The 15,405-nt window shown below is 37.8% G+C and overlaps 1 protein-coding gene across 5 annotated transcripts in view; it reads right to left on the bottom strand.

Annotated features, from left to right (window-relative positions):
• LOC110461766 (dynein beta chain, flagellar outer arm-like) overlaps positions 1-15,405 on the bottom strand; it is a 202,081-nt gene that overhangs the window by 62,957 nt on the left and 123,719 nt on the right. For all 5 annotated transcript variants that reach the window (XM_021515407.1, XM_021515403.1, XM_021515405.1 and 2 more), the window contains 10 exons: positions 14,816-14,990; positions 14,598-14,664; positions 13,063-13,230; positions 12,565-12,679; positions 11,007-11,132; positions 10,544-10,763; positions 6,767-6,903; positions 4,241-4,490; positions 768-980; positions 184-343 (listed from right to left, as the gene is read on the bottom strand). In XM_021515407.1, the coding sequence (XP_021371082.1) occupies positions 184-343; positions 768-980; positions 4,241-4,490; positions 6,767-6,903; positions 10,544-10,763; positions 11,007-11,132; positions 12,565-12,679; positions 13,063-13,230; positions 14,598-14,664; positions 14,816-14,990 (1,631 nt within the window). The remainder of the gene's footprint in view (positions 1-183; positions 344-767; positions 981-4,240; positions 4,491-6,766; positions 6,904-10,543; positions 10,764-11,006; positions 11,133-12,564; positions 12,680-13,062; positions 13,231-14,597; positions 14,665-14,815; positions 14,991-15,405) is intronic.

Genomic DNA, 15,405 nt, shown 5'->3' on the forward strand with positions numbered 1-15,405 from the left:
CTTGTATGTGACTTCACCACTATACTGTCACCTTACGTATGGAAATACACATATATCCTACCTTGTATGTGACTTCACCACTATACTGTCACCTTACATATGGAAATACACATATATCCTACCTTGTATGTGACTTCACCACTATACTGTCACCTTACGTATGGAAATACACATATATCCTACCTTGTATCCATATCTAGAGAGACAAGCTTCTTTTTATTCATGAGTTTGTTGAGTCTGCCGAGCCACATGGCGCCTTCACCATTGGGGTCAATTAACATGGGGGGGCGTTGCCAGGAGGAACTCAGGATGGCAGCATTCTCAATCTGTCTGGGTCCAAAATCTAAAGACAATTTTTTACCATTCAACAAATTGTTAGATATTGCTTGGTTTGTACTCAATTGTAAATGAAAATCTTTTAACCGCAAGCATACTATTATTGAGGCAATCATTTTTTTGGTCCGTTAATGGCCTCTTTTTAAAATCAATGGCACACCAATTCCTAAATGGTTGTTCATATTGCATACTTTCAATTTTGAATTACTCTTTTTACATTGTAAATTTTTCATAGATTTATGGTTTTGAAAATCTGAACTACATGTACCAACAGAAGGCAAATTCTAGATGGACTCGTTCACAATGGCCTTCATTAGTACTTGATCCTGGATTAACCATACTCCATTGAACAGGTGTACAATAATTTTGTTTAGGAAATTTCAACACAATTCATTGTTATACTATTGAAGCAGAAACTATCAAATATATACCTTTGCGAAGCCAGTCGTTGAGAGTTCTCTCCCCTACCAGCAACTTGACGAGGGAGACAACATACTTGTTGTATTGGGTGGAGGTGAGGAGGGGTGCAGAGGACGAGGTCACCTGACTGTCATTATCCTCGTCACCTTCCTCCTGGATCCTCTCTAGCCCCGCCTCCTCACGCCCAGTGAGTGATGTCTTCTCCGTAGTTGGCAAGGTTTTCTCTATTGATACATAGAATACCCAAATTAGATACAACACATGGAGGGAAGATTCCATGGATTAAAGATAATTAGATACAATACATGGAGGGAAGATTCCAGGGATTAAAGAGAATTAGATACAACACATGGAGGGAAGATTCCAGGGATTAAAGAGAATTAGATACAATACATGGAGGGAAGATTCCAGGGATTAAAGAGAATTAGATACAATACATGGAGGGAAGATTCCAGGGATTAAAGAGAATTAGATACAATACATGGAGGGAAGATTCCAGGGATTAAAGAGAATTAGATACAATACATGGAGGGAAGATTCCAGGGATTAAAGAGAATTAGATACAATACATGGAGGGAAGATTCCAGGGATTAAAGAGAATTAGATACAATACATGGAGGGAAGATTCCAGGGATTAAAGAGAATTAGATACAATACATGGAGGGAAGATTCCAGGGATTAAAGAGAATTAGATACAATACATGGAGGGAAGATTCCAGGGATTAAAGAGAATTAGATACAATACATGGAGGGAAGATTCCAGGGATTAAAGAGAATTAGATACAATACATGGAGGGAAGATTCCAGGGATTAAAGAGAATTAGATACAATACATGGAGGGAAGATTCCAGGGATTAAAGAGAATTAGATACAATACATGGAGGGAAGATTCCAGGGATTAAAGAGAATTAGATACAATACATGGAGGGAAGATTCCAGGGATTAAAGAGAATTAGATACAATACATGGAGGGAAGATTCCAGGGATTAAAGAGAATTAGATACAATACATGGAGGGAAGATTCCAGGGATTAAAGAGAATTAGATACAATACATGGAGGGAAGATTCCAGGGATTAAAGAGAATTAGATACAATACATGGAGGGAAGATTCCAGGGATTAAAGAGAATTAGATACAATACATGGAGGGAAGATTCCAGGGATTAAAGAGAATTAGATACAATACATGGAGGGAAGATTCCAGGGATTAAAGAGAATTAGATACAATACATGGAGGGAAGATTCCAGGGATTAAAGAGAATTAGATACAATACATGGAGGGAAGATTCCAGGGATTAAAGAGAATTAGATACAATACATGGAGGGAAGATTCCAGGGATTAAAGAGAATTAGATACAATACATGGAGGGAAGATTCCAGGGATTAAAGAGAATTAGATACAATACATGGAGGGAAGATTCCAGGGATTAAAGAGAATTAGATACAATACATGGAGGGAAGATTCCAGGGATTAAAGAGAATTAGATACAATACATGGAGGGAAGATTCCAGGGATTAAAGAGAATTAGATACAATACATGGAGGGAAGATTCCAGGGATTAAAGAGAATTAGATACAATACATGGAGGGAAGATTCCAGGGATTAAAGAGAATTAGATACAATACATGGAGGGAAGATTCCAGGGATTAAAGAGAATTAGATACAATACATGGAGGGAAGATTCCAGGGATTAAAGAGAATTAGATACAATACATGGAGGGAAGATTCCAGGGATTAAAGAGAATTAGATACAATACATGGAGGGAAGATTCCAGGGATTAAAGAGAATTAGATACAATACATGGAGGGAAGATTCCAGGGATTAAAGAGAATTAGATACAATACATGGAGGGAAGATTCCAGGGATTAAAGAGAATTAGATACAATACATGGAGGGAAGATTCCAGGGATTAAAGAGAATTAGATACAATACATGGAGGGAAGATTCCAGGGATTAAAGAGAATTAGATACAATACATGGAGGGAAGATTCCAGGGATTAAAGAGAATTAGATACAATACATGGAGGGAAGATTCCAGGGATTAAAGAGAATTAGATACAATACATGGAGGGAAGATTCCAGGGATTAAAGAGAATTAGATACAATACATGGAGGGAAGATTCCAGGGATTAAAGAGAATTAGATACAATACATGGAGGGAAGATTCCAGGGATTAAAGAGAATTAGATACAATACATGGAGGGAAGATTCCAGGGATTAAAGAGAATTAGATACAATACATGGAGGGAAGATTCCAGGGATTAAAGAGAATTAGATACAATACATGGAGGGAAGATTCCAGGGATTAAAGAGAATTAGATACAATACATGGAGGGAAGATTCCAGGGATTAAAGAGAATTAGATACAATACATGGAGGGAGGATTCCAGGGATTAAAGAGAATTAGATACAATACATGGAGGGAAGATTCCAGGGATTAAAGAGAAGTGGTTCTGTAGAGTAGACCTAATTGTGGGCAAGCTTAACTCTAAATACAAAAATTTTGAGCAAGTTGAAACACTTCTTTGTTGAAGATACAACACAGCCCATCCTAAAAATCACAGGGGTTAATATTCTCTCTTACTGCACAAGAATATGTCATGACAGAATGGCAGGGGCTGTTAGCGCCACCTTGTAATTAGGGGATACCAGTTTGATCCTTTGATCCTTTTACATATAGGAATCTTGTTGAAAGGTAATTGACTGCTTTTGAAGCCTGGTGTCATTCCTCTGTAATCTTCAAAGGACAGGTACCAGCCTAGTTGCTGGTCAGTATTTCAAATGAAAAGAATCAAATGTACAAGACATATTCCAGGGGTGTAGAGAATATAAGTCAGCATAACTCCTGGAGTATCGAGGATAACCACAACCTACACTGGGACTGTTACCATTACATTTTATTGAAAATCTAAAGCTATAGATTTAGAACCAACGTAAAACTGTAAAACATGGATACCCTGCACCGTATCTGACCCCTCTGGAGTAGTTCTTAACCATTGTTAGGTCATAGACGCCTTAACTGAGATCACAAAGGTCAAGGTCAAGTTTATAAATGTCATGCAACATGCTGCACTCACAAAGATGCATAAGCATGTAAAGCTACTTAACCTTTACTGCAGTAATTGGTCTTTAACCTAAATACAAAACTTAACCAGCCGGCCCTACAGACAAAGGTAACAACTGTAACACATTCTGGCAGGTTTTAACAATGATCTTTGCAGTTTGTATTGTATTCATTTTACATTTTGACACTTTCACAATGTTTCCTTTAGCAATGCTATGGTAGAAATATTCCTGATATCAGTATGTCCCCACATACTTATTAGTTACCAACCAATTAAAATTTAAGAAAGAGAAAACTTAATTCTTAGCAAGACTATGTTTTTCTTAATATTTTCAGTACCAGACTATGTTTTTCTCTATATTGTCAGTACCAGACTATGTTTTTCTCTATATTGTCAGTACCAGACTAATTATTCTCACCTTTCTCTTCCTCTTCTTTCTTCTCTTCCTGTGATTCCTCCTTTACTTCACTGCCTTCCTCTTTCTTTTCATTGGACTCATCTTTCTCTTTTTCCTCCAAACTCTTTTCTTCTTTCTCATTTACATCCTTCTCTTCATCCATCTTTTCCTCTTCCTTTTCTTCTTTGTCCTCTTCTGTTTGTTTTTCCTTGTTATCAGTTTCCTCCTCCTTTCTCTCCTGTGTATCCTTGGCGCTTTCCCTGCTGTTTGTCTACAAAACATGTCACAGTGTTATTGATGTCTGTCTACAAAACCTGTCACACAATGTTATTGATGTCTGTCCACAAAATATGTCACACAATGTTATTGATGTCTGTCTACAAAACATGTCACAGTGTTATTGATGTCTGTCTACAAAACCTGTCACACAGTGTTATTCTCCTGTGTATCCTTGGCGCTTTCCCTGCTGTTTGTCTACAAAACATGTCACAGTGGTATTGATGTCTGTCCACGAAACATGTCACAGTGTTATTGATGTCTGTCCACAAAACATGTCACACTGTGTTATTGCTGTCTGTCTACAAAACCTGTCACACAATGTTATTGATGTCTGTCCACAAAACATGTCACAGTGTTATTGATGTCTGTCTACAAAATATGTCACACTGTGTTATTGATGTCTGTCTACAAAACCTGTCACACAGTGTTATTGATGTCTGTCTACAAAACATGTCACAGTGTTATTGATGTCTGTCTACAAAACAAGTCACACAGTGTTATTGATGTCTGTCGACAAAACCTGTTACAAAGTGTTATTGATGTCTGTCTACAAAATATGTCACACAATGTTATTGATGTCTGTCTACAAAACCTGTCACAGTGTTATTGATGTCTGTCTACAAAACCTGTCACACAGTGTTATTGATGTTTGGCTACAAAACCTGTCACACAGTGTTATTGATGTCAGTCTCCAAAACCTGTCACACAATGTTATTGATGTCTGTCTACAAAACCTGTCACAGTGTGATTGATGTCTGTCTACAAAACCTGTCACACAGTGTTATTGATGTCAGTCTCCAAAACCTGTCACACAATGTTATTGATGTCTGTCTACAAAACCTGTCACAGTGTTATTGATGTCTGTCTACAAAACATGTCACAGTGTTATTGATGTCTGTCTACAAAATATGTCACACAATGTTATTGATGTCTGTCTACAAAACCTGTCACAGTGTGATTGATGTCTGTCTACAAAACCTGTCACACAGTGTTATTGACGTCTGTCTACAAAACCTGTCACACAGTGTTATTGACGTCTGTCTACAAAACCTGTCACACAGTGTTATTGATGTGTGTCTACAAAACCTGTCACAGTGTTATTGATGTCTGTCCACAAAACATGTCACAGTGTTATTGATGTCTGTCTACAAAATATGTCACACTGTGTTATTGATGTCTGTCTACAAAACCTGTCACAGTGTGATTGATGTCTGTCTACAAAACCTGTCACACAGTGTTATAAATACCTGTCTACAAAACCTGTCACGCAGTGTTATTGATGTCTGTCTACAAAACCTGTCACACAGTGTTATAAATATCTGTCTACAAAACCTGTCACGCAGTGTTATTGATGTCTGTCTACAAAACCTGTCACAGTGTTATTGATGTCTGTCTACAAAACCTATCACACGGTGTTATTGATGTCTATCTACAAAACCTGTCACACAGTGTTATTGATGTCTGTCTACAAAACCTATCACACAATGTTATTGATGTCTGTCTACAAAACCTATCACACAGTGTTATTGATGTCTGTCTACAAAACCTGTCACACAGTGTTATTGATGTCTGTCTACAAAACCTGTCACAGTGTTATTGATGCCTGTCTACAAAACCTATCACACGGTGTTATTGATGTCTATCTACAAAACCTGTCCCACAGTGTTATTGATGTCTGTCTACAAAACCTATTACACAATGTTATTGATGTCTGTCTACAAAACCTGTCACAAAGTGTTATTGATGTCTGTCTACAAAACCTGTCACAGTGTTATTGATGTCTGTCTACAAAACCTGTTACAAAGTGTTATTGATGTCTGTCTACAAAACCTGTCACAGTGTTATTGATGTCTCTCTACAAAACCTATCACACGGTGTTATTGATGTCTCAAAACATGTCACAGTGTTATTGATGTCTGTCTACAAAACCTATCCCACGGTGTTATTGATGTCTATCTACAAAACCTGTCCCACAGTGTTATTGATGTCTGTCTACAAAACCTATCACACGGTGTTATTTATGTCTATCTACAAAACCTGTCACACAGTGTTATTGATGTTTGTCTACAAAACCTGTCACACAGTGTTATTGATATCTGTCCACAAAACCTGTCACACAATGTTATTGATGTCTGTCTACAAAACATACCTTAGTGACTAGTTCAGTGGAATGACTGTAACTGAAATACTTTAGAAGTTATTAACATCCAGTGGAACTGATTATATATAGATATATTAAACAATGTAGAGATCTAGAGGCGCCCCTACCTTGACAGAACGATCAGTCACTGGCTGGTCCTCAATGTCCGTTGGTCCCATCAGAGCCGAGGTGTAGTCGATATCATAAACAGTGCTTGCTCCTGCTGCTGTCTTCAGGAAGTCGATGGACCAGTCAATCACTCGGCCTGTAACAATCATCAAACACAACCTCATGGCTTTGTATGTTTACCATCATACCAATATCTACTATACCTATAAGTCTAGTAAGGAAACTTTCACATAGTAAATAAGGCGATCCTTCACTGGTTAAATCTATCCTCAATCCCAGTTAACTTTGTTTGTCATGTAAAGTGAAAATTTACCTGTTTATTGTTATTTACATTCATGATGAATTTCACCTCCACACCAAGGACGTAAAAAGGTGAAAATCAAACTAAGGTGAATATTTGGTTAACTAAGTTGGGTCTGTGATTTTTACATCAAAACAATGAAACACACTTATATAATAATAACTAGAAACTTGTTTTTGTGAACAAAAACATATATCTCCCCTTATTAGCCAATAGACAAACTTCGGTATACAAATTTAAAGGGTCATATCTCTTTATATTGCGGGGCACGAGACACCCAAATTTAGAATGTGACACTCCTACTTCCCAAGATACACAACTATAGCAAGTTTGGTCAACGTAGGTGAAATAACATGGAAGTTATGCTGTGAGCATTAAAAAATAAACAAAGGGCCATAACTCTATATATAGTGGGGTACGAGACCTGATTTCATTGCGAGAGATTCCACCTTCCTAAGATACATAAATATGGTAAGACTGGTCAACGTAGGTGGAATAACATGGAACTTATGCTCCGGACAAACTTAGGTATTAAAAATAAACAAAGGGTCATAACTCTGTATATAGTGGGGCACGGGACCTAGTTCCAGTGCACTGCACACCTTCTGTGGGTGATGCAGGTATACTTCAATTTGATCAAGATATCTTTCAAGTTTGAAAGTTCTAGCTACCACAAGACTACTGTGCCTCCTTATAATGACTCCCCACTGGATGACCTAGTGTACCTAGGTATTTCTCTGTTTTCCTACATCGGACAATCACAAACCTAACATGATACAGCAGAAATCAATCTTCCTGCAAAAGCAGTTAAACACTTGAAATCAGATTAATTTTCTAGTATAATGCCCTATATAGCTATGATTGGTTACTCTTCCTAACCTTTCTAGTATAACGCCCTATATAGCTATGATTGGTTACTCATCCTTACCTTTCTAGTATAACGCCCTAATAGCTATGATTGGTTACTCGTCCTAACCTTTCTAGTATAACGCCCGGTGTAGCTATGATTGGTTACTCATCCTAGCCTTTCTAGTATAACGCCCTGTATCGCTATGATTGGTTACTCATCCCTACCTTTGTAGTATAACGCCCTGGATAGCTATGATTGGTTACTCATCCTAACCTTTCTAGTATCACGCCCTGTATAGCTATGATTGGTTACTCATCCCTACCTTTGTAGTATAACGCCCTGGATAGCTATGATTGGTTACTCATCCTAACCTTTCTAGTATAACGCCCTGTATAGCTATGATTGGTTACTCATCCCTACCTTTGTAGTATAACGCCCTGTATAGCTATGATTGGTTACTCATCCTTACCTTTTTAGTATAATGCCCTATATAGCTATGATTGGTTACTCATCCTTACCTTTCTAGTATAACGCCCTATATAGCTATGATTGGTTACTCTTCCTAACCTTTCTAGTATAACGCCCTATATAGCTATGATTGGTTACTCTTCCTAACCTTTCTAGTATAACGCCCTATATAGCTATGATTGGTTACTCTTCCTAACCTTTCTAGTATAACGCCCTATATAGCTATGATTGGTTACTCTTCCTAACCTTTCTAGTATAACGCCCTATATAGCTATGATTGGTTACTCTTCCTAACCTTTCTAGTATAACGCCCTATATAGCTATGATTGGTTACTCTTCCTAACCTTTCTAGTATAACGCCCTATATAGCTATGATTGGTTACTCTTCCTAACCTTTCTAGTATAACGCCCTATATAGCTATGATTGGTTACTCTTCCTAACCTTTCTAGTATAACGCCCTATATAGCTATGATTGGTTACTCTTCCTAACCTTTCTAGTATAACGCCCTATATAGCTATGATTGGTTACTCTTCCTAACCTTTCTAGTATAACGCCCTATATAGCTATGATTGGTTACTCTTCCTAACCTTTCTAGTATAACGCCCTATATAGCTATGATTGGTTACTCTTCCTAACCTTTCTAGTATAACGCCCTATATAGCTATGATTGGTTACTCTTCCTAACCTTTCTAGTATAACGCCCTATATAGCTATGATTGGTTACTCTTCCTAACCTTTCTAGTATAACGCCCTATATAGCTATGATTGGTTACTCTTCCTAACCTTTCTAGTATAACGCCCTATATAGCTATGATTGGTTACTCTTCCTAACCTTTCTAGTATAACGCCCTATATAGCTATGATTGGTTACTCTTCCTAACCTTTCTAGTATAACGCCCTATATAGCTATGATTGGTTACTCTTCCTAACCTTTCTAGTATAACGCCCTATATAGCTATGATTGGTTACTCTTCCTAACCTTTCTAGTATAACGCCCTATATAGCTATGATTGGTTACTCTTCCTAACCTTTCTAGTATAACGCCCTATATAGCTATGATTGGTTACTCTTCCTAACCTTTCTAGTATAACGCCCTATATAGCTATGATTGGTTACTCTTCCTAACCTTTCTAGTATAACGCCCTATATAGCTATGATTGGTTACTCTTCCTAACCTTTCTAGTATAACGCCCTATATAGCTATGATTGGTTACTCTTCCTAACCTTTCTAGTATAACGCCCTATATAGCTATGATTGGTTACTCTTCCTAACCTTTCTAGTATAACGCCCTATATAGCTATGATTGGTTACTCTTCCTAACCTTTCTAGTATAACGCCCTATATAGCTATGATTGGTTACTCATCCCTACCTTTCTAGTATAACGCCCTATATAGCTATGATTGGTTACTCTTCCTAACCTTTCTAGTATAACGCCCTATATAGCTATGATTGGTTACTCTTCCTAACCTTTCTAGTATAACGCCCTATATAGCTATGATTGGTTACTCTTCCTAACCTTTCTAGTATAACGCCCTATATAGCTATGATTGGTTACTCTTCCTAACCTTTCTAGTATAACGCCCTATATAGCTATGATTGGTTACTCTTCCTAACCTTTCTAGTATAACGCCCTATATAGCTATGATTGGTTACTCTTCCTAACCTTTCTAGTATAACGCCCTATATAGCTATGATTGGTTACTCTTCCTAACCTTTCTAGTATAACGCCCTATATAGCTATGATTGGTTACTCTTCCTAACCTTTCTAGTATAATGCCCTATATAGCTATGATTGGTTACTCATCCTAACCTTTCTAGTATAACGCCCTATATAGCTATGATTGGTTACTCATCCTAACCTTTCTAGTATAACGCCCTATATAGCTATGATTGGTTACTCTTCCTAACCTTTCTAGTATAACGCCCCATATAGCTATGATTGGTTACTCTTCCTAACCTTTCTAGTATAACGCCCTATATAGCTATGATTGGTTACTCATCCTTACCTTTCTAGTATAACGCCCTATATAGATATGATTGGTTACTCATCCCTACCTTTCTAGTATAACGCCCTATATAGCTATGATTGGTTACTCTTCCTAACCTTTCTAGTATAACGCCCTATATAGCTATGATTGGTTACTCATCCCTACCTTTCAGCCCATCGATGGAGTCGATGACGAGAGGTACACCACGCTCACGCAGACAGTTAGGCCAGTGAACGGTCAGCATCATGCGGCGGAAGTTGTGGTGGTAAGGTCCCAGGTAGATGGCCAGTGCCCCAGCCATTGCACATCCCCCCGGCACAGACATAATACGTCGCTCATACGAGTCAAAGATCTGCTGACATCTCTGACGCTCACCCTTCAGGGTCTGTTAAACAACACAATTAAGATATAGCTAGGTCATGAAGGCAGGAGTTAATAGTTTATCAGTTACATTTAAGATATTAGAGGGAAAACAGATATAGCTAGGTCATGAAGGCAGGAGTAAATAGTTTATCAGTTACATTTATGTCTCAATCAAGATATGGGCAATCAGCACTTAATTGTATACCATATACAATCATACAAAGAACTGGTTTTGTTATGTTCACTGTCATGAAGTAATGCCTACCCGTCTCAGCTGGGCTGCTGTTTCCAGCATCTTCTTCATTCTCACAGTCTTCTCATCTTGTTCGTTTTTGTCAATCGTTGCTTCCTCAAACCCTTTGGCCAGATCATCCAGCCTCACATCCAAACCCTAAGGACAACAGAATGTCTTAAATGTCATATAAATATCACCACAGGTCATTGACAGGTCAGGGCACATCTATTTCCCTGATTTGGTCGGCTGTCAAACTGAAGGACAATCTCATAAACATTGATAAAATATCTACTGTTTTTCTCCTTAAAACGCATCAACATCAGTACATGGTTTTAAATTACACATTTTCAAAAGTTCTCAGATACTTGCAGCTTGTACGTAAAATCTGCCACATACTAAATCTGTCACCTGCTGACATTAAGTAAAATCTGTTACACACTAAATCTGTCACCTGCTGACATTAAGTAAAATCTGCCACATACTAAATCTGTCACCTGCTGACATTAAGTAAAATCTGTTACACACTAAATCTGTCACCTGCTGACATTAAGTAAAATCTGTTACACACTAAATCTGTCACCTGCTGACATTAAGTAAAATCTGTTACACACTAAATCTGTCACCTGCTGACATTAAGTAAAATCTGTTACACACTAAATCTGTCACCTGCTGACATTAAGTAAAATCTGTTACACACTAAATCTGTCACCTGCTGACATTAAGTAAAATCTGTTACACACTAAATCTGTCACCTGCTGACATTAAGTAAAATCTGTTACACACTAAATCTGTCACCTGCTGACATTAAGTAAAATCTGTTACACACTAAATCTGTCACCTGCTGACATTAAGTAAAATCTGTTACACACTAAATCTGTCACCTGCTGACATTAAGTAAAATCTGTTACACACTAAATCTGTCACCTGCTGACATTAAGTAAAATCTGTTACACACTAAATCTGTCACCTGCTGACATTAAGTAAAATCTGTTACACACTAAATCTGTCACCTGCTGACATTAAGTAAAATCTGTTACACACTAAATCTGTCACCTGCTGACATTAAGTAAAATCTGTTACACACTAAATCTGTCACCTGCTGACATTAAGTAAAATCTGCCACATACTAAATCTGTCACCTGCTGACATTAAGTAAAATCTGTTACACACTAAATCTGTCACCTGCTGACATTAAGTAAAATCTGTTACACAGTTATGGAACGTAAAGTCTATCAGATTCATTGATACAGGGCAAATACATTTTGAAAGATGCAGGAAAAAAATGTGATCTTTTAGATTTGATTAGATGGTACCAGCCTCTAATCAATACTGATCTGGACTTGTTCTGCAGGGTTATATTGGTTCTCCAGTGACGCCATTTTGTGTTATGATATGTTGACATTTTGTGTTATGATATGTTGACATTTTGTGTTGTGATATGTTGACATTTTGTGTTATGATATGTTGACATTTTGTGTTATTATATGTTGACATTTTGTGTTATGATATGTTGACATTTTGTGTTGTGATATGTTGACATTTTGTGTTATGATATGTTGACATTTTGTGTTGTGATATGGACCCTCACCTTGCGTTTGTTCTCCAAAGTCGCCATTTTATGTTCTGCATCGTCAACAGCCTGAGTTGTCTCCTCCACTTTCTGATGGAGAGGTTTGACCTTGGAAATCATCATACGATGATACCTGTAGTGGATCGGACAGATTAACGTGTTACAGTGTCCGATACAAGTCAAGTAGTGTAGGATATCAACTCCTGTTACCAAAGGTGTTTGACATGTTTTGTGAAGGGGAATCAGAATATGCTTAAAAGTAATTCTTTAGAAGGCATTCCTTTTGGAGTGGCCCCTGATGATAGAATCTTCTTTAAATATTATTGCCATGCTTGAAAAAACAAGTTGAAATTTAGAGGGTAGTCATAACTGATAATTTATATAAAAGTAATCACTGTCATTTCTTCTAAATGTTTAAATGGGCTTTAGCTGAATTAAATGCTACAACAGCAAAGATGACAATCTAGTTACACAAACCTCACCTGACAACTCACTGACAACTCACTGACAACTCACCTGACAACTCCTCGAACCCATTTACACAGAGAACCACATGCCGAGTTGCCAGTCTTTCTCTCGAGAGTGTCTGGGTCAAACGAAGGCTTTTTAAGATATGGCTCGACCAGGTTCAATGTTGACTCAGCCAACTGGTTGTCGTCAAATGATGTAAGCTCCTCAATAAACCTGGAGCACATAAAACAATAGTTATTTCATTGTTTGTTACCTACTCTATAACCACTCATCTTGTGGACCCCCTTTTTGTGATTACCAGATGAATTTTTTACATAATATAACAAAAACATTATATATACCTCAATTTATCAAGTTGTTCAAGATAATGTTCAGAGTCAATGAGACTCCAGATAAGGTCCAGAGTCAATGAGACTCCAGATAAGGTCCAGAATCAATAAGACTCCAGATAAGGTTCAGAGACAATGAGACTCCAGATAAGGTTCAGAGTCAATGAGACTCCAGATAAGGTCCAGAGTCAATGAGACTCCAGATAAGGTTCAGAGACAATGAGACTCCAGATAAGGTCCAGAGTCAATGAGACTCCAGATAAGGTCTAGAATCAATGAGACTCCAGATAAGGTCCAGAATCAATGAGACTCCAGATAAGGTCTAGAATCAATGAGACTCCAGATAAGGTTCCGAGTCAATAAGACTCCAGATAAGGTTCAGAGTCAATAAGACTCCAGATAAGGTTCAGAATCAATGAGACTCCAGATAACGTTCAGAATCAATTAGACTCCAGATAACGTTCAGAATCAATTAGACTCCAGATAACATTTAGAGTCAATGAGACTCCAGATAAGGTCCAGAGTCAATGAGGCCACAGAACCCAAACTTACCTCTCCAGGTTAGCCATCTGACGTTTAGCTCCCTTCTGCCATGTTAGATCAGCAGAGGGTGTCTTTACTGATAAGGTTCAGAGTCAATGAGACTCCAGATAACATTTAGAGTCAATGAGACTCCAGATAAGGTCCAGAGTCAATGAGTCTCCAGATAAGGTCCAGAGTCAATGAGTCTCCAGATAAGGTTCAGAGTCAATGAGGCTCCAGATAAGGTTCAGAGTCAATTAGACTCCAGATAAGGTCCAGAATCAATGAGACTCCAGATAAGGTTCAGAGACAATGAGACTCCAGATAAGGTCCAGAATCAATGACACTCCAGATAAGGTTCAGAGTCAATGAGACTCTAGATAACGTTCAGAATCAATTAGACTCCAGATAAGGTTCAGAGTCAATGAGACTCTAGATAACGTTCAGAATAAATTAGTCTCCAGATAAGGTTCAGAGTCAATGAGACTCCAGATAAGGTTCAGAGTCAATGAGACTCCAGATAAGGTACAGAGTCAATGAGACTCTAGATAACGTTCAGAATAAATTAGACTCCAGATAAGGTTCAGAGTCAATGAGACTCCAGATAAGGTTCAGAGTCAATGAGTCTCCAGATAACGTTCAGAATCAATTAGACTCCAGATAACATTCAGAGTCAATGGGACTCCAGATAACATTCAGAGTCAATGAGGCCACAGAACCCAAACTTACCTCTCAAGGTTAGCCATCTGACGTTTAGCTCCCTTCTGCCATGTTAGATCAGCAGAGGGTGTCTTTACTGTAACACAAACATGTTTTATACATTATTGTGTTTTTTTTACAAAATTGTTTATGTTCTTGAACAATTATTTGCATCCAATATTTAAGAAAAATAAAAAACAAACAAAAACCAAAACTTGCAGATCTGGTGATCCCAGTACCACACTTACAAATCATGATAACTGCTGTCATCAGGTCCTCTATATCTATGATAGGTTTGTTCATGCCTCGAAGCTCGGCCAGTTTCTCACTGTTCATGCTTTGAACAACTTTCTTGGTGTCAGCCACAATGGCGATGGCCTTGTACACAGCTCGCTCGTGGGCCACCTGGTACTCTGGTAGTAACTACAAATCAGCAACAAAATATCAGGAAATCCATTTTCTATATTGATTTATAAGTAAGAGAGACCAGCAAAAGTTGTGTAATCATCTAAATCTTGTTAAAACTTCACTAAAATGGAAAATTCTTTTGATTCATTATTCATGAATTTAAATAAACAACAAATATTGTTTGAGATGAATGTATACTGACCTTGAGTTCAAGGATTTTGACGTATACTGGCCTTGAGTTTAGAGATGTTGACCAGGGAGACAGATGTATACTGACCTTGAGTTTAGAGATTTTGACCAGGAAGACAGATGTATACTGGCCTTGAGTTTAGACCTTCTGACCAGGGAGACAGATGTATCCTGGCCTTGAGTTTAGAGATGTTGACCAGGGAGACAGATGCATACTGACCTTGAGTTTAGAGATGTTGGC

The sequence above is a fragment of the Mizuhopecten yessoensis genome, unplaced genomic scaffold, assembly GCF_002113885.1.
Source record: "Mizuhopecten yessoensis strain PY_sf001 unplaced genomic scaffold, ASM211388v2 scaffold10659, whole genome shotgun sequence".
Lineage (NCBI taxonomy): Eukaryota > Metazoa > Mollusca > Bivalvia > Pectinida > Pectinidae > Mizuhopecten > Mizuhopecten yessoensis.